At 42.2% G+C, this 24,898-nt stretch overlaps 1 protein-coding gene across 2 annotated transcripts in view; it reads left to right on the top strand.

Moving 5' to 3' along the window:
- pomgnt1 (protein O-linked mannose N-acetylglucosaminyltransferase 1 (beta 1,2-)) overlaps positions 1 to 24,898 on the top strand; it is an 82,877-nt gene that overhangs the window by 15,524 nt on the left and 42,455 nt on the right. For both annotated transcript variants that reach the window (XM_072273715.1, XM_072273717.1), the window contains exons 5-8: positions 4,124 to 4,237; positions 20,631 to 20,748; positions 21,051 to 21,149; positions 21,642 to 21,769. In XM_072273715.1, the coding sequence (XP_072129816.1) occupies positions 4,124 to 4,237; positions 20,631 to 20,748; positions 21,051 to 21,149; positions 21,642 to 21,769 (459 nt within the window). The remainder of the gene's footprint in view (positions 1 to 4,123; positions 4,238 to 20,630; positions 20,749 to 21,050; positions 21,150 to 21,641; positions 21,770 to 24,898) is intronic.

The raw sequence follows: 24,898 nt of genomic DNA, 5'->3' as shown, positions 1-24,898 counted from the left end.
CTCAGAGTCAATGGTACCTTCACATACATGCAACTCACCCATGCCGTGGGCACTGATGCACCCCCATACCATCACAGATGCTGGCTTTTGCACCTTTCGCTGATAACAATCTGGATGGTCGTTTTCATCTTTGGCACGGAGAACTCGATGCCCATTTTTTCCGAAAACTAGCTGAAGTGTGGACTCACCTGACCACAGCACACGGTTCCACAGTCTTTCGGTCCATCTGAGATGAGCTCAGGCCCAGAGAACTCGCCGGCGTTTCTGCATAGAGTTGATGTATGGCTTTCTCCTTGCATAATACAGTTTCAAGTTGCATTTCTGGATGCAGAGGCGGACTGTATTGAGTGACAATGGTTTTCCGAAGTACTCCTGAGCCCAGGTGGCTATAATTGTCACAGTAGCATGACGGTTTCTTAGGCAGTGCCGCCTGAGGGCTCGAAGATCACGCGCATTCAACAGTGGTTTCCGACCTTGCCCTTTACGCACTGAGATGTCTCTGAATTCTCTGAATCTTTTCACAATATTATGTACTGTAGATGTTGCAAGACCTAAATTCTCTGCAATCTTGCTTTGAGAGATGTTCCTTTTGAACTGACTAACAATTCTTTCACGAATTTTGGCACAAAGGAGTGAGCCACAACCCATCCTCGCTTGCAAAGACTGAGCCTTTGATGGACGCTACTTTTATACCCAGTCATGATACCTCTCCTGCTACCAATTAGCCTGCTTAATGTGGAGTCTTCCAAACTGGTGTTACTTGAATATTCTGTGCACTTTTCAATCTTATTTTAACTCTGTCCCAACTTTTGTTGAGTGTGTTGCAGCCATCGAATTCTAAATTTGTGTATATTTACAAAATACAATTAAGTTGGTCAGTAAAACTATTGAAAATCTTTTGTACTTTTGTCAGTTTAAAAAAAGGTTCATGTGAATTAACATATCACAGATTTTTGTTTTTATTGAATTTTGGAAAATATCCCAACTTTTCTGGAGGTGGGCTTTGTAAATAATCTATTGGTATCTTGGGCTTTTTCATTTTGCTGAGGGAATGTAAATCATAGGGTGATATGAGGCATGTTTAAAATTAAGAAATTAATAAATAAGGTTTTCCTGGTCATTGTCCACAATGAAGAACTGTAGTTAAGATGATTATAGACACAAGCTTGGACCCCACCTCAATTTCTATTTGACATTACAGGTGCCAGTTTGCCTCTTGAAGTCTATGCAAGTCACACGTTCATGTTTTTTTCTTATAGCTGCAGGCATATCTCACATTTGATAGTGCTGTGTGCATTGATTACTAGTACCAAAGTGTATTCAGTAGGCAGTTCATTTCTCATGCAGCACTAACTTGACACTTGGCTATCCAGTTGGATGGTAATAACATAGATGACATTACATTAATCAGCACAAAGCAGTCCTGACTTTGAGCTGTATTTTGGATTCTAGAATGCCCCAGCATACTGAAATGGTCTTGACAATGCAGAATACTGCCCAGGTACTATTAATCTCTCCCTCTCCCAGTATAGAGTGCCTCCTGCTTCAGAATATCCACCATTGTTTCTGTACCTAAAAAGACCAAAGTAACATGTCTGAACAACTGGCGTCCTGTCGCACTCACTTCAATAATAAGCAAATGCTTTGAGAGGTTGGTCAAGGACTACATCTGCAGCATGCTACCACCCACACTGGACCCTCTACAATTCTCTTACTGACGCAACTGACAGATGATGCAATAGCCACTGCTCTACACACCACACTTACACACCTGGAGAAGAAGGATGCTTATGTGAGACTGCTGTTCTTGGACTACAGTTCAGCATTCAACACCATAATTCCCTCCAGGCTCGACAAGAAGCTCAGAGACCTCGGCCTTCACCCTGCCTTGTGTAGCTGGATCCTGGACTTTCTGTCAGGCCGTCGGTAGGTGGTGAGAGTGGGCTCCCTCACTTCTGCACCTCTGACCCTCTGACCCTCAATACAGGTGCCCCTCGGGGCTGTGCCCTAAGCATCCTCCTTTACTCTCTGTATACTCATGACTATGTCGCCACCCACAGCTCCAATCTGCTAATTAAATTCACTAACGATACTAATCTCAAATAATAATGAGGCAGCCTACAGAGAAGTCGTCATCCTGATACAGTGGGGTCAAGAAAACAACCTCTCCCTCAATGTCGCAAAAACAAAGGAGTTAGTTGTGTACTACAGGAGGAATGGAGACGGGCTAACCCCTATTGGCATCAATGAATCTAGGGTTGAGAGGGTGAACAGCTATAAGTTCCTCGGCATAAACATCACCGAGGAGCTCATGTGGTCTGTATATACCGGCTGTGTTTTGAAAAAGGCACAACAGCACCTCTTTCACCTCAGTTAGTTGAAGAAGTTTGGTATGGGCCCCCAGATCCTAAGAACTTTTTACAGGGGCACAATTGAGAGCATCCTGACTGGCTGCATCACTGCCTGGTATGGGAACTGTACTTCCCTCAATCACAGGGCTCTGCAGAGAGTGGTGCGGACAGCCCACTATTCAGGTCATTTACAAAGACAGGTGTGTAAAAAAGGCCCGAAGGATCACTGGGGACCCGAGTCACCCCAACCACAAACTGTTCCAGTTGCTACCATCCGGGAAACGGTACCACAGCATAAAAGCCACGACCAACAGGCTCCAGGAGAGCTTCTTCCACCGGACTATCAGACTGATTAATTTATGCTGACGCAACTGTATTTCGATGTTATTTTGACTGTCCTGTTGTACATACTATTTATTATAAATTACTATAAATTGCACATTTAAACTGAGATGTAACGTAAAGATTTTTACTCGTGTATATGAAGGATGTAAGTAATAAAGTCAATTCAATTCAACTCAATTCAGGTAGAACTTGTTCATGAAGAGTAGGATCAATCCAGTGTGAGTCACTTGCAATGTAGTTTGTCTTCACTTGATCAGCAAAGTAATGGTGCTCATTGGTGCTCTGGTAAAATATGAAATTCCACGTTGGGTGAGAGTGATTGCCCTTGACATGGGGGTAGTATTTGACTGATTGAAGCATCAAGGAATATTAACTGAACTGAAGTCAGTGGATATCAAGGGAAAAGTGCTGCATTGGCTAGAGCCACTTGAAGAAAAAAGATGGTCATTACCATTGGAAATCAACGTATCAGCCTAAAGATATCACTGCAGAAATTATTCGAGGCAGTGTCCCAGGCCCTTCCTAGGCTAATAATGTTCCTTCCATCAGGAGCTCAGAATTCATTGATGAAGCAGCTGAAGATGGTTAGGTCTCAGATATTGACTTGAGGAATTCATGCAGTTATATCTTTGAGAGAGTATGTTGGTCTCCAAAGGCAGTGACTATCATTCTCTAAGGAATATGACTCCTGCCACTGGAGTGCTTTTCCAGTGATGTCCATCCTCTGACTTTAGTTTTACCAAGACTCTTTGATATTTCATTCAGTCAAATATACCTTGATTTTGAGGGCACTCACTTTGCAAAATGAGTTAATGAGTCCCTGTTGATACCAAGGCTGTGATGAAACCTGGAACAGAACTGGTCCTGGCAAACCATAAATGGAGTGATGTCATTAAGTAGCACTGACAATATTTTCTATTCTTCACATTACTGATGATTGAGAGTTGATTGGGTGATTAAAAAGCTGTATTGATTTTCCAATTTTTTATGAACAGGACACCTGAGTAAATTTCCACATTATTAAGCAGCAGCCAGTGTTTTAACAGCATGGGAGCATATTGAGGTGTGGCTAATTCAGCAGCACCGGTCTTCATCATTATAATTGAATGTTCCTTTTAACTGCTTTAAACTCTGGTACTCATACTGATTTGCTTTCAGTGAGGATAGTGATGTTCCTCAAGATGTTGTATGTTGTCTGTGCATTTTTTTCAAATGCAGGCACTTTTAGACATTTTTAATATTTAACCTACTTAATTTTCAGGCTGCATTTAAACCAAATGGATTTGTTGTGCAGTCCCACTTGTGTGAAAGGTGTACTGTAATAGTTAATTTTTTAATGTCTTATTGTTTTAAAATATTAAAAGGCAGCTTTTTTTTTTTAGTTACCAAGTATACTAATGGTAGTAAATTGTTCTTTCTTTAAACAGGGTCATGTTATGGCCAAACGTGTCTTTGATACCTATTCACCCCACGAAGATGAAGCTATGATCCTTTTCTTAAATATGGTATCTCGTGGTAGAATACTTCTCTTCACTATCAAGGTTGGTGTAGTCTTTCCTTTTCCAAAGTTACATTTGGGAAATTCTGGATTTCCCTATGAGTTGTCTTATAATTCCCTTTGCATTTTGATTTTGTTTGGAAGGAGGTTCACCTTCCAATTGAATTGTTGGGATCTGCTTCTGGAATGTCAACTTGATGAATTTATTCATGTCTATACAGAGTGTTCCAATTAATCGGGCAATTACTTAATTGGGGCAGCTACTTATTTTGGACACCTACTTATTTTGGACAGCTCTTAAAAAAAAAAACAAAAAAAAAAATTGAGAAAATAGCCAGGATTCCCTTTGTTTATTTGCAACACCAAGAGGCTTAAATGGGGCAGGAGCCTGTTGCTGAACCGTTTCTAACTAATGTCAGATGTGTGCACTTGTGTGGCTTTAGTCACAGCACTGTGCATAGAGTGAACAGTTTTTAAATGGCATCAGTTGTGCATGCTTGTGTTCAAAAAGCAATGATTTTTCTCACTGATAGTTGGTGGGAAATAAGCAGTAAGACAATTCAGAACCATTTTGCTGACTGCAGTTTCAAGCATTCAGGCTTGGAGATGCCAGAAATGTCCGAGAGTGAAAATGAAATGATTTCACTACTTCAGCAAGTCAGGAACTATGAAAAATCTGAAGGTATCAACAATCATCTTGAATGTTACAGGTCGACCTTCTATAATCCAGCACCATTGGGACCTGAGGAGTGCCGGATTAGTGAAAATGCCGAATTACAGAAGGATCACATGAAGCAATAGCTAACTGCCTCATCATACCTTTAAAATATCAAAGGATTCAAAGGTTCATTTAATGTCAGAGAAATGTATACAATATACTTCCTGAAATGCTTTTTCTTTGCAACCATCTACGAAAACAGAGGAGTGCCCCCAAAAATGAACAACAGTTAAATGTTAGAACCCCTAAGTTCTTCCCCCCCCCCCGCTCCCCTCCCTCCCGCGCGTAAGTGGCAGCGAGCAACAATCCCCCCCACTGGCAAAAAAAATAAAGCGCATCCACTACCAGCACTCAAGCGTGAGCTAAGCGATAGCAAAGACACAGACTAACAGTTACCCCAAAAGCTACATTGCACTCGCAGTTACTGAGGGAATCCTCATTAGTTTCTTTTCCTCTGCTTAGTAATCTGCTTAAATTCAGCGGGTTGCCATGTCTGATCTGAGGTCGTAGGCAGAAGAGAATGGGGCGCTGGCCGGGCAGTGCCGGAGGGCAGTGCATGACTGCCGGCAGGCGGGCGAGAAGCGGACAGACCCAGCACGTACCAGCTCCCCCACTGCTGGCCGGTGAGATGGGCAGGTGCCGGGCGGCCACGCCTCACATAAATGATATTAATAAATGCAGGAATCGCCTGTCTGTGCTTACAAGAGCGCGACAACGCGTGAACAGTTCTAGCACAACCAAAACAATGCGCGGCAGATTGGTACGGTGGCCCGGGAAATTTAAAATTACAGTTGCGCGGAAAATTTGAAATCAGTGGAGATTATCAAAGGAACCGGATTACAAGTAGTTGGATTAGTGAAGGTCGACCTATACAATGAAAATAAATATTTGGAGGATGCAATCGTCAATAGCCTTGTGTGAAGACAATCCAGTACCTACACTAGGTGGTCTGTGCCAATTTTGTTCGTTTACAGTCACTCAAACGAACACATCAGTGTACACTGGATGAATTCCTCTGTCAATAACTATTAGGAACTAATACACAATTTTATAGTACTGCAGTGGTATTGATAATCTTATTTGTTCTGTATTTCCTTTAAGAACCTAATTTGTTATTCTGCTAAAATGGTAGTTTATTTTTGAAAATTTTTTTCCATGAAACTTCAGCTAATTGGAGCAACCAAAATGTATTGGTCCCAATTAATCGGAATCCACTGCATTAGTAACAGGTTACACATTATCTTCAACCCAATAGTCTTCTTGCCAAGGTATTAGTTTTTAAACCAGAGAACCTTGAGTTTAATATGTTCGTCATTCTTGCTGGAATTTTGACTTGTAGTCAGTTATTGAGCCTTTCCTCCAGTTCATATACCCATCCCCCTTTCAGCTACTACCACCACCCGGTTCTCCTTATAACTACACTAATCTTTTGCAGCCCTGCGTGATAAATTGGTTTTCAGAAGTTACTGTCATGGCTGTAGTTCAAGACAGAACATGCAAGAAATTAAGAACAGGCATAGGCCATCAGGCCCCTCAATCTACTTCACTCTTTAATACAGTCATGGCTGATCTATGCTACCTATTCCTCAAATGATCAAATAATTATCCCCCTCCATTTTAAATTCTTCCAGTGATCTAGCTTACACTATCATAGAGGCAGCAAATTCCAGAGATTGATCACCCTCTGTGAGAAGAAACTTTCAATTACCTCAGTTTTAAATAACCGCACCCACACCCCCTGTAGTTATATCCTCTTGTTTGTGTTCTTCCACTTGTGAAAACTTCTCAACATCAACCTGGTCAATCCCCCTTAGGTTCTTCTATAATTGAATGAGGTCACTCTTTGTGCTTCTAAACTCTATGGAATACAGAAACCAGTCTGTCTAGCCTTACTTGATAGAACGTCCACAGTGGACTAGCCTTCTACCTTTAGGTGACTAGTTTTTGGGGGTGGCTACTGATGTACTAATTCCAGGACAACATTACAACCAAGCAGGTTACAGAGATTCACCTGTACAGAATTCAAAAATTGCTGGCCATAAATTTGAGAGATGGAATAAAAGGTTACTCTTGAAAAATTTCTTTGCAAAAAAAAAATTAATTCAATACTTTTCAATTTGTATTTCTTGGCATGTGCAGATGATGAGGCTTCTTGTTACAGACAATTGTAATATGGCCCATTTTCTTAGAATCCAACCCTCCCCTCCTTTTATGTGTGGTGGTTACCTCTACCACTAATTTAGTACTTAAAAGCAAATGAAAAGAAATTTAAATAATACAAAAGAAAGACACTTTAAAATGTATGATTTACTTAAAATGTATTTGAAGACATTAGATCTAAATTGGCTGACAGTACAATCCCTTCAATTCATTTCTCCCATGTACATTCTTGTAAACTCTCTCTACTGCATATGCGTCAACTCCTACATCCGCACTAAGGCAATGTTCAGTAATTATTTCGACCACCAGCCACGATGCTTTTCTGACGTGTGAGGGAACTCGACCAGTCATGAGAGGAATATCCACACAGTCAGCCACGAAAATTGGGATCAAACTTGGGTTTCTGAAATAGTGAGGCAGTAACGCTATCTGCTTTCTCACCGAGCAGTATGTGCTGTTGCATAAAATTTAAAATGGTCAAACTACCTTTTCAGCAAAACACACAGAATGCTGGAGGAACTCAGTAGGTCAGACAGCGTCTATGGAGTTGATGTTCTGGGCCGAGACCCTTCATAGGGCAATCCTGATAAAGGGTTCCGGCCTGAAGCGTTGATTGGATATTTATCTCCATTGATCTTCCCTGACTTTTGTGTGTGTTGCAGAATTTCTTGTGTTTATAAACGATATTTTCAGTCCAAGAACACAACAAATAAGACCTAAGAGTAGAATTAGGCCATGCACTGATCAAGTTCGCTCTACCTACTGATAATGGCTGATTTATTTTTCTCTCATCCCAGTCTCCTGCTTTCCCTCTGCAAGCTTTGACACCCTTACTGATCAAGAACCCGTCAAACTCGGCTTTTAACCATAGACAATGACTTGGCCTCCACAGCGTCTTTTACAATGAATTTCACAAATTCACCACCCTCTGTTTAAAGAAATTCCTCCTCATCTTTACTCTTTAGCAGGGGTTCCCAACCTGGGGTCCACTGACTCTTTGCTTAATAGTGTTGGTCCATGGCATAAAAAAGGTTGGGAACCCCTGGACTACAGGGGTTTTCTTTTATCCTAAGGCTGTGCCCTCTGGTCCGAGACAGGCCCAGAGCTATCAAACACTTTTCATACATTAATTCTTTCATTCCCAGAATCAGAAATTTCAAAGTACGTGGATGTCACCATGTGCAACCCTGAGATTCGTGTTCTTGCAGGAATAGACAGTAAATCCAAGAAATGTAATAGAATCAATGAAAGCGCATACCCAACAGGCTGGACTAACAACCAATGTGCAAAAGACAACAAACTGTGCAAAAATAAAGTTAAAAAAGTGCAATAAATATTGAGAATATGAAATGAAAAGTCCTTGAAGGCGAGTTCATAGGTTGTATTAACAGTTTAGTGATGGGGCAAGTGAAGTTATCCCCTCTGGTTCAAGAGCCTGGTGGTTCAGAGATAATATCTGTTCCTGAGCCTGGTGGTGTGCTCCTGTACGTTCTTCCTGATGGCAACAGCAAGAAGACGGTATGGTCTGGATGGTGAGGTTCTTTGATGGTGGATACTGCTTTACTGCAACAGCACTCTGTACTGATGAGCTCGGCAGTGGGGAGGACTTTACCTGTGATGGGCTGGGCCATACCCATTACTTCTGAAAGGATTTTTCATTCAAGGGCATTGGGTGTTTTCACACCAGGCTGTGATATAACCAGTCAATATACTCTCCACCACATATCTATAGAGGTTTGTCAAAGTTTTACTTGGGGAAATAGAAAAAGACACTACAGTACTCTGCAGGTACATATATATAACTGGGATACCTGACACATTTCTGCAGTACTGTAGTAGTTTTATGTATTGCCCTGTACTGCTGCTGCAAAAAAAATTCATGATGTGAGTGATGATAAATTAGACTCTAATATAGGTCTCTATTGTAGACTGAGAGTGGGAAAGGGGCAGGGAGAGAGAATCATGTTTGGGTAAAGGGGAAGGGAGAGGAGAGGAGAGGGAGCAGGAAGCAGCACAGAGGCATTCTGTAATGATCAATAAACCAGTTGTTTGGAATCAAATGACCTTGCCTGTTGTCTCAGGGCTGAGTGTGTCTGCACTCATGCTAACAAGACTCCCCAGCACTCCTCTGTCACCTGTCCCACAGCCTTCCTGTGGTGAGCATAAATATGGCATTGGAGCTGTGCTTAGCCTCATAGTGGTAAGTATAAAGTGAGTAGAGTAGGGTGCTAAGCATACAGCCTTGTGGTGCAAATGTTCTGAGGGACATTGTGGAGGAAATATTGGCATCCGAACTGATGCTTCAGAATTAAGTATAAAGCTAATGAAAATAGCATCTGCTGTTGACTTGTTGTGACGGTAGGCAAATTGGAGTGCATCCAAGTCCCTTCTCAGGACTATTCTTGTAAGCCTCCTCTGCCAGCACACCCTTCCTTAGCTGCAGGGCCCGTTGCGCATAAAACTTCAAAACTCCGGCTTACAAACAGAAACTGAAGCAGGAGGTCACGGTGTCAAAAATAGTGTCGCATTGGACGGAGGAAATGGATGAGGTCCTCCGTGACTGCTTTGAATCGGTGGACTGGTTAGTATTCAAGGACTCGGCAGCTAACCTCGATGAGTATGCCTCAGCTGTCACGGACTTTATTTGGAAATGCACGGAGGACTATGTGTCTTGCAAGACGATCTGGGTATTCCCTAACCGGAAACCTTGGATGAGTTATGAGGTCAAGTCCCTTTTAAAGGCTAGAGCTGCGGCTTTTAGGTCCAGGGATACCAGTCGCTACACGGAATCCAGGTGTGAACTCCGGAAAGCCATTAAGGGCGCCAAGAGGCAATATCGAGCCAAGTTGGAAGCCCACGCTAACCAAAGGGATGCCAGTAGACTATGGCAGGGTCTAAATGAGATCACTGGGCGCAAAGAAAAGGCTGGGAATATCAATAACTGTGGCGCTTCTCTTCCTGACGAACTTAACGTATCCTATACAAGATTCGAACAGAAGAGGAGCGTCCCACTCCCTCCGGATGAACCGGACGTGGTGGCGTTGAGATTCATCGTCACTAAGGAGGACGTTAGAAGGGCCTTCCTGAAGATAAATCCAAGGAAGGTGACGAGCCTGGATGACGTCCCAGGACGGGTTCTCCGGGCCTGTGCAAGCGAGCTAGCTGGAGTGTTTGCTGACATCTTCAACTGCTCCTTGCTTCAGTCTAAGATCCCCTCGTGTTTTAAGAAGGCAACGATAATCCCAGTGCCGAAGAAGAGTAAGGTGGCGTGCCTGAATGACTATCGACCTGTGGCTCTGACGTCAATTGCTATGAAGCGCTTCAAGAGATTGGTTTTGGCACACATCAACCACAGCCTACCAGTCAACCTCGATGCTTTGCAATTTGCCTACCGGAGCAACAGGTCAACGGCAGATGCCATCTCTCTGGCCCTATGTTCCTCCTTAGAACACCTGGAGAATAAAGATGCATACGTAAGGCTCCTTTTCATTGACTACAGCTCTGCCTTTAATACCATTGTTCCAAATAAACTGATTCCTAAGCTCTGGAACTTGGGCCTTAGCACTCAGATCTGCAGCTGGATCTTCAACTTCCTCACAGACAGGACCCAGGCTGTAAAAATAGGGGACAAGCTCTCCTCTACAATCACTCTGAGCACCGGTGCCCCACAAGGCTGTGTACTCAGCCCCCTGCTGTACTCACTGTACACCCATGATTGTGTAGCCAAGTTTCCATCAAACTCAATATATAAGTCTGCTGATGACACAACAATTGTAGGCCGTATGTCGGGTAATGATGAGTTTGAGTACAGAGAGGAAATTAAGAACCAGGTGGCATGGTGCGAAGACAATAACCTATCCCTTAACGTCAGCAGGACGAAGGAATTAGTTGTTGACTTCAGAAGGAGTAGTGGACTGCACGACCCAATTTACATCGGTGGTGCGCAAGTGGAACAGGTCAAAAGCTTTAAGTTCCTCAGGGTCACTATCACAAATGACCTGACTTGGTCCAATCAAGCAGAGTTCAATGCCAAGAAGGCCCACCAGCGCCTTTACTTCCTGAGAAAGCTAAAGAAATTTGGCCTGTCCCCTAAAACCCTCACTAATTTTTATAGATGCACCATAGAAAGCATTCTTCTAGGGTGCATCACAACCTGGTATGGAAGTTGTCCTGTCCAAGACCGAAAGAAGCTGCAGAAGATCGTGAACACGGCGCAGCACATCACACAAACCAATCTTCCATCCGTGGACTCACTTTACACCGCATGCTGTCGGAGCAGTGCTGCCAGGATAATCAAGGACACGACCCACCCAGCCAACAGACCTTTCGTCCCTCTTCCTTCCAGGAGAAGATTCAGGAGCTTGAAGACTCGTACGGCCAGATTTGGGAACAGCTTCTTTCCAACTGTGATAAGACTGCTGAACGGATCCTGACCCGGATCTGGGCCGTATCCTCCAAATATCTGGACCTGCCTCTCGGTTTTTTTGCACTACCTTACTTCCCATTTTTCTATTTTCTATTTATGATTAATAATTTACATTTTTAATATTTTCTAATTTTAACTATTTTTAATATCTTTAATATTTAATATTTGTAACCCAGGGGGTGTGAAGTGCAGAATCAAATATTGCTGTGATGATTGTACGTTCTAGTACCAATTGTTTGATGACAATAAAGTATAAAGTGTAAGTATAAAGTATAGTCTGACCACTGTCTTATAAAGCCTCAGCATTGGTTCCTTTCTTTTGTACTCCAGTCCTCTCCAAATGAATGCTAACATCGCATTTGCCTTCCTTACCACTGACTCAACCTGCAACTTAACCTTCATAGAATCCTGCGCAAGGATTCCCAAGACCCTTTGCATCTGTGATTTCTGAATTCTCTCCCCATTTAGAAAATAGTTGATATCTTTGTTCCTTCTACCAAAGTGCATTACCATACATTTCCATATACTGTATTTTTGCCCATTCTCTCAACTTATCCAAATTCTACTGCAGAATTACTGCTTATTCAACATTACATGCTCTTCCAATTATCTTTGTTTCATATACAAACTTGGCCAAAAAGCAATCAGTTCAATCATCCAAATCATTAACATAATGTGAAAAGTAATGGACCCAACACTGACATTTGGGGACCACCACTAGTCACTAGCTGTCAACCAGAGAAGGCCTCCTTTATTCCCACCTGACAGTCAGCCAATCTTTTATCCATGCTGGCTGTAACACCATGGGTTCTTATTTTGTTAAACAGCCATATGTGAGGTACCTTGTCGTAAACCTTCTGAAAATCCATGCTGGCTGTAACACCATGGGTTCTTATCTTGTTAAACAGCCATATGTGAGGCACCTTATCGTAAACCTTCTGAAAATCCAAGCAGACAACATCAAGTTACTCTCCTTTGTCTATCTTGCTTGTCACTTCCTTAAAGGATTCTAACAGATTGGTCAGGGAGGATCTCCCCTTAACGAAACCATGTTGACTTCAATTTATTTTATCATGTTCTTCCAAGTATTGTGAAATCTCATCTGTAATACTGGACTCTTAAGATCTTACTGAAGTCCTTTACCTCTCTCTTTTTGTTTTAAGGAGTGGAGTGATATTTGCAATTTTCCAGTCCTCTGGAATCGTTCTTGACTAGCAATTCTTGAATGATTATTAATGTTCCATAATCTCTTTGGTGGTCTCTTTGAGAACTTGGTGGTATAGTCCATCTGGTTTAGGTGATTATTCACCTTCAGACCTTGCAGCTTCCCAAGCACCTTCTGTTTAGTAATAGCAGCTCACTCACTTCTGCCCTCTAACACTCTAAAATTTCTGGCATGTTGCTAGTGTCTTGCACAGTGAAGACTGCAAAATACCTATTCATTTTATCAACCATTTCTTTATTTTCCCCATTACTACTTCTCCAATACAATTTTCCGGTGGTCTGGATGTCCATTCTTGCATGTTTTTTACACCTTGTATCTGAAAAATCTTTTGGTATCCTCTTTTATGTTATTTGCTTTCCTTTATATTTCATGTTTTCATCCCTTATTGCTGCTTACATTGCCTTCTGTTGGTTTTTAACAGTTTCCCAATCCTCTAGATTCCTATTACCTTTTGTGATATATGCCCTCTCTTTTTGGATTTATGCTGTCTTTGACTTTCCTTGTCAGCCATGGTTGCCCCATCCTCTGGAATGCTGCTGTTTCTTTGTGGTGAACTATTCCTGCGACTTCCAAATTGCTACCAGAAACTCCTGCTATTACTACATTGGAATCATTCTTGCTAGCATCTCCTTCAATCAATTTTGGCTATCTCCTCTCGTGCCTCTGCCGTGAACTTTACTTAACTGTAATACTAACACATCTAATTTTAGCTTCTCCCTCTCAAACTATTGAATTCCCCCATATCTGCCCCTCTTATTTTGATAGGATGTGTGCCCTTGGATGTTTAGCCTCTAGCTGTGATCTTTCAGCCACAGCTCTGTGATGCCCTTAATGTCATACCTGACAATTTCTAACTGCAGTATAATCTCATTCACCTTGTTTCATATACTGTGCATTCAAATATAACAACTTAAGTCCTGTATTTGCCACCCTTCTCAAATTTGTCTCCATGTTGCCTGAAGTTAAATTCTTATCCCTTAATAAACTTAGTCTTTTTTTAACTTTGGAGTCTTCAGCAACTTCTTCCCTTTTTGCTTTATCCATATTTTTCTAATCTATTGAATCCATCCCTTTATTATTTAGTTTAAAGCTCTGTCCATGGCCCTAGTTATGTGATTTACCAGTTTCCTGGTTTCAGGTGCAGCCCACCCCGTTGGAAGAGCACCCTCCTTCCCCACTACTGGTGCCAATGTCATACACCCACTTCTCCTACAGCAGTCTTTGAGCACACATTTAACACTAATCTTATTGATCCTGTGCCAATTGCATGTAGCTCAGGTAGCAGTGTAGAGATTACTACCTTTTTGGTTGTGCTTTTAAATTTAGTCCCTAATTGCGCAAATTTCCTCAGCAAATCCTCTGCTTGTTCTGCCTATGTCATTGGTACTCACATGGACCACAATGACTTGATCTTTCTGACCAGCTCCAATTCCCCTGCAGGTCAGCTGTGACTGCATCGGCAAATGACCCGATTCCAGTGACGTGGCAAGTGTAAAGCTGCATTGAGAAATGTGAATTACTTAAAGTCTGTTATCTCAGCACAATTGTGTTTTGCTTCTTGATTTGATAGCAAAGGAGGGGGACTGATGATCTATTGTCTGAGCACTGTGTTGCATTGAGCAGCTATGTTGAACTCCCGGCAGGAATCTGCGCTATCTGGGCCTATGTTAAGTAACTGAAGTTATCCAGCAGAGGGTACTGCACACTAATTTAACATGGTCTGTGCAGGAAAGATTAAACTTGTTTTCTTAGTTTGAACTAGGTAATGTGAACATCATAAAAAGTAAACTTGAAACTTTTAGTATCATTGTCACTGATGCTTGTATTTAGGCTTGTTTTTTCATTTCATTTACATATTCTCACAGATTTCCTTTATTTCCCAGCTTAATGTTTAATGTATTTGCTCTACACAAGGCAATTCATTTTAAACTTGCCCACTTTTATTATGATTCCTAGAAATTCCTTCTTGAGCAGTGGAAAAAGTCTGGGAAATAACTGCATCCTGCTGATGTATGACTATTGTATGGTTCCCTAGTTTGTCCGTGAGCCGGGACCCCAAACTTGGGCCACCGGTACTATCTGGGGGGAATAATTCTTAGTGAATTTTGACAAGGTATACACCCCTAGTGCTAAAAGATATGTGATAGCATTGCAGTGGTGGTAGCTGTGACATGTGGTCAACATAAACCTCCAAAGCACCTTCTACTTCCTTATGCAGTAAAAACACTTGACGGGTAACACTGAGCTCATCCAAACACTGAACAGGCTTGGACATGGGGTGTCTTACTCCCGACTTGAAAAGAACGACACTGCTCTGTGACTCCAAAAGCTAGCAACAACCTCCAACCAGAGAGTTGTACTTCCAGCCTCCATCAAGCCTCATGTCTTCACCAATCTTGCATGGGACAATATCGATAGACTTGAGGAAACTCTCGCTGGAAAGGGTACATCACATAGAGTCAATGGCATAGTGGTACAGGCCAATGTCTATGGACCACATCTGCCAAGAGCTGAGCTTCCACACATTGAGAAACTGAAGCAGGGATTGGTCACCATTGAGGACCAGGAACTGGAAGTATATGTAGCAGGTGCACGTGTGGGCACACAGCCTCTCCCAACCAGGGAACACTGTGTCCAGGAAACCAAGGAAGCTGCTCTTCATACTGCGTGTCTCGCAAGACGATCCGGGTATTCCCTAACTGGAAACCTTGGATGAATTATGAGGTCAAGTCCCTTTTAAAGGCTAGAGCTGTGGCTTTTAGGTCCGGGGATACCAGTCGCTATATGGAATCCAGGCGTGAACTCCGGGAAGCCATTAAGGGCGCCAAGAGGCAATATCGAGCCAAGTTGGAAGCCCAAGCTAATCAGAGGGATGCCAGTAGACTATGGCAGGGTCTAAGTGAGATCACTGGGCGCAAAGAAAAGGCTGGGAACATCAATAACTGTGGCACTTCTCTTCCTGACAAACTTAACGTATTCTACGCAAGAAGAGGAGCTTCCCGCTCCCTCCGGATGAACCGGACCTGGTGGCATTGAGATTCATCGTCACCGAAGAGGACGTTAGAAGGGCCTTCCTGAAGATAAATCCAAGGAAGGCGACGGGCCCAGATGACGTCCCAGGACGGGTTCTCCGGGCCTGTGCAAGCGAGCTAGCTGGAGTGTTTGCTGACATCTTCAACTGCTCCTTGCTTCAGTCTAAGATCTCCTTGTGTTTTAAGAAGGCAATGATAATCCCAGTGCCGAAGAAGAGCAAGGTGGCATGCCTGAATGACTATCGACCTGTGGCTCTGACATCAATTGCTATGAAGTGCTTTGAGAGATTGGTTATGGCACACATCAACCACAGCCTACCGGTCAACCTCGATGCTTTGCAATTCGCCTACTGGAGCAACAGGTCAGTGGCAGATGCCATCTCTCTGGCCCTACATTCCTTCTTAGAACGCCTGGAGAATAAAGATGCATACGTAAGGCTCCTTTTCATTGACTCCAGCTCTGCCTTTAATACCATCATTCCAAATAAACTGATTCCTAAGCTCCGGAACCTAGGCCGTAACACTGAGATCTGCAGCTGGATCTTCAATTTCCTCACAGACAGGACCCAGGCTGTGAAAATAGGGGACAAGCTCTCCTCTACAATCACTCTGAGCACCGGTGCCCCACAAGGCTGTGTACTCAGCCCCCTGCTGTACTCACTGTACACCCATGATTGTGTAGCCAAGTTTCCATCAAACTCAATATATAAGTTAGCTGATGACACAACAATTGTAGGCTGTATCTCGGGTAATGATGAGTTTGAGTACAGAGAGGAAATTAAGAACCTGGTGGCATGGTGCGAAGACAATAACCTATCCCTCAATGTCAGCAAGACGAAGGAATTGGTTGTTGACTTCAGAAGGAGTAGCGGACTGTACGACCCAATTTACATCGGTGGTATGCAAGTGGAACAGGTCAAAAGCTTTAAGTTCCTCTGGGTCAATATCACAAATGACCTGACTTGGTCCAACCAAGCAGAGTTCAATGCCAAGAAGGCCCACCAGCGCCTTTACTTCCTGAGAAAACTAAAGAAATTTGGCCTGTCCCCTAAAACCCTCACTAATTTTTATAGATGCACCGTAGAAAGCATTCTTCTAGGGTGCATCACAACCTGGTATGGAAGTTGTCCTGTCCAAGACCGAAAGAAGCTGCAGAAGATCGTGAACACGGCGCAGCACATCACACAAACCAATCTTCCATCCGTGGACTCACTTTACACCACACGCTGTTGGAGCAGTGCTGCCAGGATAATCAAGGACACGAACCACCCAGCCAACACACTTTTCACCCTCTTCCCTCCGGGAGAAGGTTCAGCAGCTTGAAGACTCGTAGGGCCAGATTTGGGAACAGCTTCTTTCCAACTGTGATAAGACTGCACTACCTTACTTCCCATTTTTCTATTTTCTATTTATGATTTATAATTTAAATTTTTAATATTTACTAATTAAAAATATTTTTAATATTTAATATTTGTAATCCAGGGAGTGTGATGCGCGGAATCAAATATCGATGTGATGATTGTACGTTCTCGTACCAATTGTTTGGCGACAATAAATTATAAAGTGATCAAAAGTGAGCTTGCCTGCAAGAAGAACCTGGTGTGGACACTTGCAAGGCAAACAGATCCAGAGAATCAGAGAATCCCAAGCTGGACTGGTTTTAATATTAGCACTGGGGATCAAGAACCAATCTCACAAGATATTGTTGGGTATCTGCCAACTATCAATTCACCAGCCACAGAGTTGACCACAGTATGTGAAACCCTGAACCAATCAGAGCTAATCAGGAAGGAACTTCATCTAGAAACAATAGTGGTAGTCATGGATCAAGCACTCTATGCAAAAGCCACTGAAATTGCCTGGAAGCACAAAGAGTGCTTCTCCAACATTCTTCTCAGGATGGGGAAACTCCATGCCATATGTAATGCCTTAGCCATCCTAGGAAAGCGATTTTGGGATGCTGGTCTAAAGGACGTATGCATAGAGGCTGGAATTGTCGCAGAGGGGTCCATCAATGGAGTCCTTGATGGTAAACACTACATTCGTGCTGTCAGGGTCCACAAGTACATCTATGAAGCACTGATGAGACTCGCATAGGCAGAGTTCACACCGGGGTTGACGACAACATTCCAGAGAGGAGTGGGATGATCAAATCATTCTTAGACCATGTGAATGACATGGCCATTGACTTGAACCAACAGAACTTGAACAACCTGCTGCAAAGTCCACTCTTAGCTGAGCTGATAACCCTGTGGAGAGACTTTCTGGAACACCTCTGTCACAACAATGGAGAGCTATCCGCATTCTGGATATCATACATTGGCATGGTAGAGAACGTAGTACTTGAACTTCTGCGCGCCTCTCGTGAGGGGGACAGCGAGCCAACTACCAGGCTGGTATATGGAGAAAATGTTTGGAGAAGGACCCACAAGTGCCAAGCCCTGTTGGCAGAGAACAGAAGATGGAGAGAGAAGAGCAAGCTGAACAGTTGGTGGTGCACTGGATGGAAGGCCAGCCAGCACCCGATCCCGTCCTGGATCTACTAGCCTGTAACTGTCCAGAAAAATATTCACTCCCAAGATGTATGTGTGTTGCAGATAGCCTCAGGTGTACTGACATGTGTAGACTGGCAGACTGTGAGAACCAGGCATCCACCTCAGAGAGTGTGGAAAGTTCAGATGAAGATGTGGAAGACTTGGAAAATTATTATGATTATTAATAGGTTATAAAAGTATGGAAAGCAGTCTTTGATTAAGTATATTCATTTTACAACCAATTGGGGCCTAGGTTATGGCCGTGTGGAACCCCACATTTGAATTATTGTACTGTAATTCTGTATGCTGTGACAAAAGCTTAAGATTGTTTTGATTTGATACAACAATATGGAAGATATCATGACATTGGTAAAACCTAGAAATCTCTCCAAATGAGGTTTTTAACCTTTTGTGGGGTGGGGTAACATTTTCTGCTGTACTGATGTTAATATGGAATATATACAAAAAGTGATTACTTGAATTCCAGAATAAATTCTCCACAAATCCATGTGATTATATGTGTCCTAGGGTTTTTTATTGACTTTTCCAAAATAAACAGACAAATATTTTTCTATAAATGAAATGATTCACTCTACTGAAATTGGACACTGTACTGTGAGTGCCACCAATGACACAGTTTTCAATGTAGAATTTTATAACAACATTTGATGAAAAGTGCTTGAACTCAGCTATCATTGTGACAAATTTCAGTGTTGAGGGATCACTGATGACAAAATACCACGAGGTTGAAGATATATGTTGTACTTTATATTGGCCACTTTTCAGAAATGCTCATTTTAGGATAGTGTTATAAAATGCATGATACCATACATAAAGCTACCACTGGTGCAATGCTATCACATATTTTCGAACTCTGGAGATGTATACCTTGCCAAAAATCACTATGAGCATTATTCCCCTCAAGTAGTACCAACCAACCCTACTGGCTCATGGACTAAGTATGATAAAATAGACTTTTGACCTCATACCTCAAAATCATACCTTGTTATGATTTTGCATCTTATTGTTTACTTCCACATTCTCTGTAGGTGTTACACTTTATTCTGCATTCTGTTACTGTTTACCTTGTACTGCTTCAATGGTCTATGTAATGGATTGATCTGTATGAGCAGTATGCAAGACAAACTTTTCCCTGTACCTCGGTAAACAAATTCCAATATAATAATGCAGTTTTAGAAAGTTATTGCATAAACAGTAATGTTTAAACCAAAGTAAAATTTATTGGGGGAGAGAGTGGAAGAGAAACTTTCCTTGTTCAGACATGCCCAAGTTTGCTTGAAGGGTGATACATCAAATCTGGTTTGTAAGAGGATTACTTGGCCTAGATTCGATAATGGGTTTGAAATGTGCAAAATACGTCTAGTTTCAGATTTTCTAAATGTATTCCGTTTACTGACTTGATTTCCTATTGTCTTGTCGTGCCAGCGATGGAAAGATATGAATAGTGCACAGTATGAACCATGTCATTTAAAAAATCTTTTTCTGCATTCCCAAATTCAAAACAAAATACTCATCCAATGTTGTGATTACTTTTTACCTTTGTCACAGGAAAAGGAAACTTTTATAAGTTAGAAGTGGGGAAGGAGAAACTGATATTTCAGTAGATATTGTTTAAAGTCCTATTTGGCTATTTTCCTGCAAAATGAGGTTCATGATGGATTAGAAAAGCAGTAGAAAATCTTCTCCATCCGAGATACTTGGTGTTGTTTGATGTAACATCTTGCTTTTTTGAGCTGTTTTGCAGATTGATCTTGTTTTAATTAAAGTTTAAGCAACGAAAGTCACAATAATCTGTCAATGGGGCAGACTTGCATTCTCTCCTTCTTCCCTTAGAAGTTTGTACTAAGTGTAACATTTTAAGTTTTGCTACCTTTTAAATATTTTGTTAAGTTTACAGTCACTTATTTCCCAATATTTTTTATTAAGGTAGGTTATTAAGTGAGACTTCCTCAAATATACACACATGTTACTATAGAAAACAGTGAAATGTCAGTATTCCTCATGCTGAGGTTAATTGCAATAAACTGGATCACTTTGGATGGTCAAAACTAGAGAATTTGAATCTCTTCACTGTCCTTATAAAGGATTGTTGACCTAAAATATATTAACTCCGACTTTCTTTCCACAGTTGCTGAAAGACCTGTTGAGATCTCCTGTGTTTTTTGTGATTTTTTTTTGCCATAAATTTCTATCGGGATGAGTCAATGAGATTACAGCAATATAAAATGATGTTAATAATAAGTATTTTAGTTTTTCCTTTCTTTAAACATACTACACTGGGGGGAAATTGGCTGTTATTTTCTTTTTTCTTGCTACTTAGGATGAAGGATCCTTCCACCTGAAAGACGCGGCCAGAAACCTGCTGAAAGGCCTAGGCAGTCAAATTGCCTCCTCACTCAGTTGGCGTGACATGTGGACTTTCGTTGTAAAGAAAGGAGGTAAAGTTTATGCATATTTACATGTTCATACAGTGCTTTCATTATTTTACCTGAAAAATGAAACATACCAAAAGTAATAACGTGGAGAAGTGAACAATTTTTTTTGAGGTAGTAAGAATTTGTTATACCACTGCCCTGCACTCAGCATTGCAGAAGATTTCCACTTTGAATCCCGTCATCTTCAATGGCTTATTAGTTAGAGGGATGTGGGGATTTGCATGTTCTTGCAGTTAATACGTGTCAAATAGGTGGATGTCAAACTGATTTATTTGGAAACTCACAATGTTCAATTCTACTTTCAGGTCAGGTATATGGTGAAAAACATTCAAAATCTCCTGCATTGGCCACTTGGGGTGATCCTGTTTTACTGAAGACCGAAGTTCAGTTAACTTCGACTGAAGGTGAATATTTAGCATTTGTCCTTTTTAAGATGTGGGTCAGTTTATTCTGAGCATTGCAGTACATTATGAGCAGTATTCAGCCTTTACTCTCTCATTAAGCACCATGCTTTATGCAATTTTAAGTAACTGGTGAAGCTGCATGGATGCCTTTAATTTTTTTTTGAAAAATTAAAAAAATTGAGAAGCAAACTGATCAGTCACGTGCCATCGTAGTCAATGTTTAAGCTACAACGAGCTCAATCTTGCCTCACCGCCCTGTTCCCAGCAGAGAATACCTGCCTGAAAATCCTTCACTTGCAATTTGTATTCTACAGCTGTATCTCTACGAAATTACCTGTAGTTAGTTTGAAGTATGTGAATGGAACAAAACATTTGAAGTTGTAATTAGTAGATTTTGATGGAAATAAACGACAAATATTCCAAACCAATTCCTTTGGTGTGACAAGTCACAAAAAGTCAAGTGTCTGCTAAAGGTTTGCATTCCTTCTGAAGATGCTGAGTGCCACTGGGCAGACACGGATGCCAATCGCAGGAGGAAGACTTTCTGCAGCAAAGTGGAAGGATATGGGAGCATCTGCAGCTGTAAGGACCCAGCACCTATTGAATTTAATCCTGAGCCTGTAAGTTTTTTTTTATCTCCCTTTTATCAATTGTTTTCAAGTAGCTGCTATATTATAATAGACCAAAGTTCAAAGTAAAATGTATTATTAGAGTACATGCATGTCACCATATACAATCCTGAGCTTTTTCTGTGGGCATACTTAACAAATCTATAGAGCAGTAACTATAAACCGTAAACAGTAAGAACTGTTAACTGAAAACAAACTATGCAAATGCAGATATAAATAAATAGCAATGAGTAATGAGCATGGAATAGCAATATAACAGAGTCCTTAAATGAGTGTGGTTATCACCTTTTGTTCCAGAGTCTGATGATTGAGGGGTAGTAACTGTTCTTCAACCTGGTGGTGGGATTCCTGAGACATTTGTACCTTCTACTTGTTGGCAGCAGTGAGAAAAGAGCATGGCCTGGGTGGTGAGGATCTTTGATGATGGATGCTGCTTTTCTACAGCAACGTTTCATGTAGATGTGCTCAATGGTTGGGAGGGGTTTACCCATGATGTACTGAGCTGAATCCACTACCTTTTGTAGGATTTTCCTTTTAAAGCCATTGGTGTTCCCATACCAGGCCGTAATGTAGCCAGTCAGCAGACTATCCACAGCACATCTATAGAAGTTTGCCAAGGTTTTTGATGACATGCCAAACCTCCGCAGATCCCTGACGAAGTAGAGGCGCTGTTGTGCTTTCTTGGCAATATTATTTATGTAATAGGTGAGGACAGGTCCTCTGAGATAGCAACACCTAGGAATTTAAGATTACTGATCCTCTCCACCTCTGTCTTCCAATGATTACTGTCTCATAGACCTTCCCTCTCCTGAAATCTACAATCAGTTCCTTGGTCTTATTGACATTTAGTGAGAGGTTGTTGTTATTACACCACTCAGGCAAGTTTGCAGTCTCCCTCCTGTATGCTGATTCATCACTCCCTTTGATACAGCCCACAGCAGTGGTGTCATCAGCAAACTTGTATATGGTGTTGGAGCTGTACTTAGCCACACAGTCATAGGTGTAAAGTGAGTAGAGCAGGGGACTAAATACACATTCTTACAGTGCTCCTGTGCTGTTAGAGATTGTGGAGGAGATGTGTTTGCCTGTCTGAACTGACTGGAGTCTGCAAGTGAGGAAATCTAGGATCCAATTGCACAAGGGGGTATTGAGGTCCAGGTCATGAGTTTACTGATTAGTTTTGAGGGGATGATGGTGTTAAATGCTGAGCTGTAATCGATAAGGAGCATTCTGATGTATTCATCTTTGCTGTTCAGATGTTCCAGAGTTGTGTGAAGAGCCAACGAGATAGCATCTGCTGTAGACCTGTTGCCTTGGAAGGCCAACTGGAGCAGATCCAAGTTGCCACCCAAACAGAAGCTGATATGCTTCCATACAAGCCTCTCAAAACTCTTAATCACTGTGGATATAAATGTCACTGGGCGATAGTCATTTAGGCAGGCTACCATGCTCTTATTAGGCACTGTTACAATTGAAGCCTGCTTGAAGCAGGTTGGTACCACACTGCTGGAGCAAGAGGTGAAGATATCGGTGAATACACCAGTCGATTGGTTGGCACAGGTCTTCAGTTCTCAGCCAGGTACTCTGTCTGGACTGGATGCTTTGCTTTGGATTTACTCTTAAAGGCAACCCACACGTCATCTTCAGATATTGAGACCAAATGACCATTGGGTGACATTGGGGTGTGTGATGGTTCCTCCCTGTTCTGGTGATCAAATCAAGCATAGAAGGCATTGAGCTCATCTGGAAGCGAAGCTCTGCTGTTCCCTATGTCACAAGATTTAACTTTGTAGGAGGTTATGGCATTTAAACCCTGCCACAGCTGTCGAGCATCCCTTGCTGATTCCAGTCTAGTCCAGAATTTCCACTTTGCCCGAGAGATGGCTTTCCGGAGATCATACCTGCACCTCTTGTAGCATTCTTGATCTCCATACTTGAATGCCTCTGACCTGGCTCTCAGCAAAATCCAGATTTCTTTGTTCATCCAGGGCTTCTGATTGGGGAAAACTCTGAATGATTTTGTGGGGACAATCTCATACACAGCTGTTTTAATAAAGTCTTTAACAACCCTGGTGTTGTCATTCAGGCCTTCAGAGGTGTTCTTGAACACGGCCCAGTCCACTGGCTCAAGTCAGTCTTGTAACTGTTCCCCTGCCTCCTGTGACCAGCTCTTAGTTGTCTTGATGTCTGGAGCCTTGCTGTTTAAGCTCTGTCTATATGCAGGTAGTAGGAGTACAGCCAAATGACCCCTCTTACCAAAATGCAGTTGTGGGAAGGAGCGTTGAAGCATTCCTTATTGTAGTGTAACAGCGGCTTAGTATGTTAGGACCTCTGGTGCGACAGGGCACCTGCTGTTGATAATTGGGCAGGATTTTCTTCAAACAGGGCTGGTTGAAGTCGCTGACTATAATTCGAAATGTGTCGGGATGGGCATTTCTGGTTTGCAGACAGCACCGTGCAGTTTTGCGAGTGCTTGCTTATAGTCGGCTGCTGGTGGTATATAAACTGTGGTCAGGATCATGGGTGCGAACTCCTGAGGCAAGTAGCATAGCTTACATTTAATCATAGTTGTTCTAAGTCAGGGCGACAAGAAGTGACATAACCCCAACATCCATGCTCCCAACGAGAATTGACTCAAAAGCGCACACCACCTCTTTCCTTGCCAGAGTTTGAGGTTTGGTTCATTCTGAAAATTGTAAAACCTTCTGGTCAGATAGCTGCATCCAGTGTGTTCACTGTTAGCCGAGTAAAGCAATAAACATTTGAGATCTGTCTTTGATACAGCAGCCTTTCCCTGAGATCGTCAGTCTTATTTTCTTTTTTTGGCGTGTGCCTGTGTACGTGCGAGTCTGCATCTGCGTGTGTGTGTGCGTCCGTGATGATGTCTTTTTTCATGGCTTTTACAAGGCGCAGAACGAGAGAGAGCGCCCCACTCCTCACACAGACATTTTCGCAGTATTTTCCCTTTTTATTTTACGAGGTCGAGTTGTGATCTTGACACTCAACCCGGCACGGATGGAAAGCGTACTCAGGAGCAGACCGACCGGCTTTGAACCCGGGAACTTCCGCTCCCGGGTCAGGCGCTGATGTCATTGTGCCACCAGCCTTATTTTCAAGTGA

Source organism: Mobula birostris, chromosome 12 (genome assembly GCF_030028105.1).
Source record: "Mobula birostris isolate sMobBir1 chromosome 12, sMobBir1.hap1, whole genome shotgun sequence".
In the NCBI taxonomy this organism is placed as follows: domain Eukaryota; kingdom Metazoa; phylum Chordata; class Chondrichthyes; order Myliobatiformes; family Myliobatidae; genus Mobula; species Mobula birostris.
The sequence above is the reverse complement of the archived record's forward strand: the minus strand, read 5'-3'. Positions and strand labels throughout refer to the sequence as shown.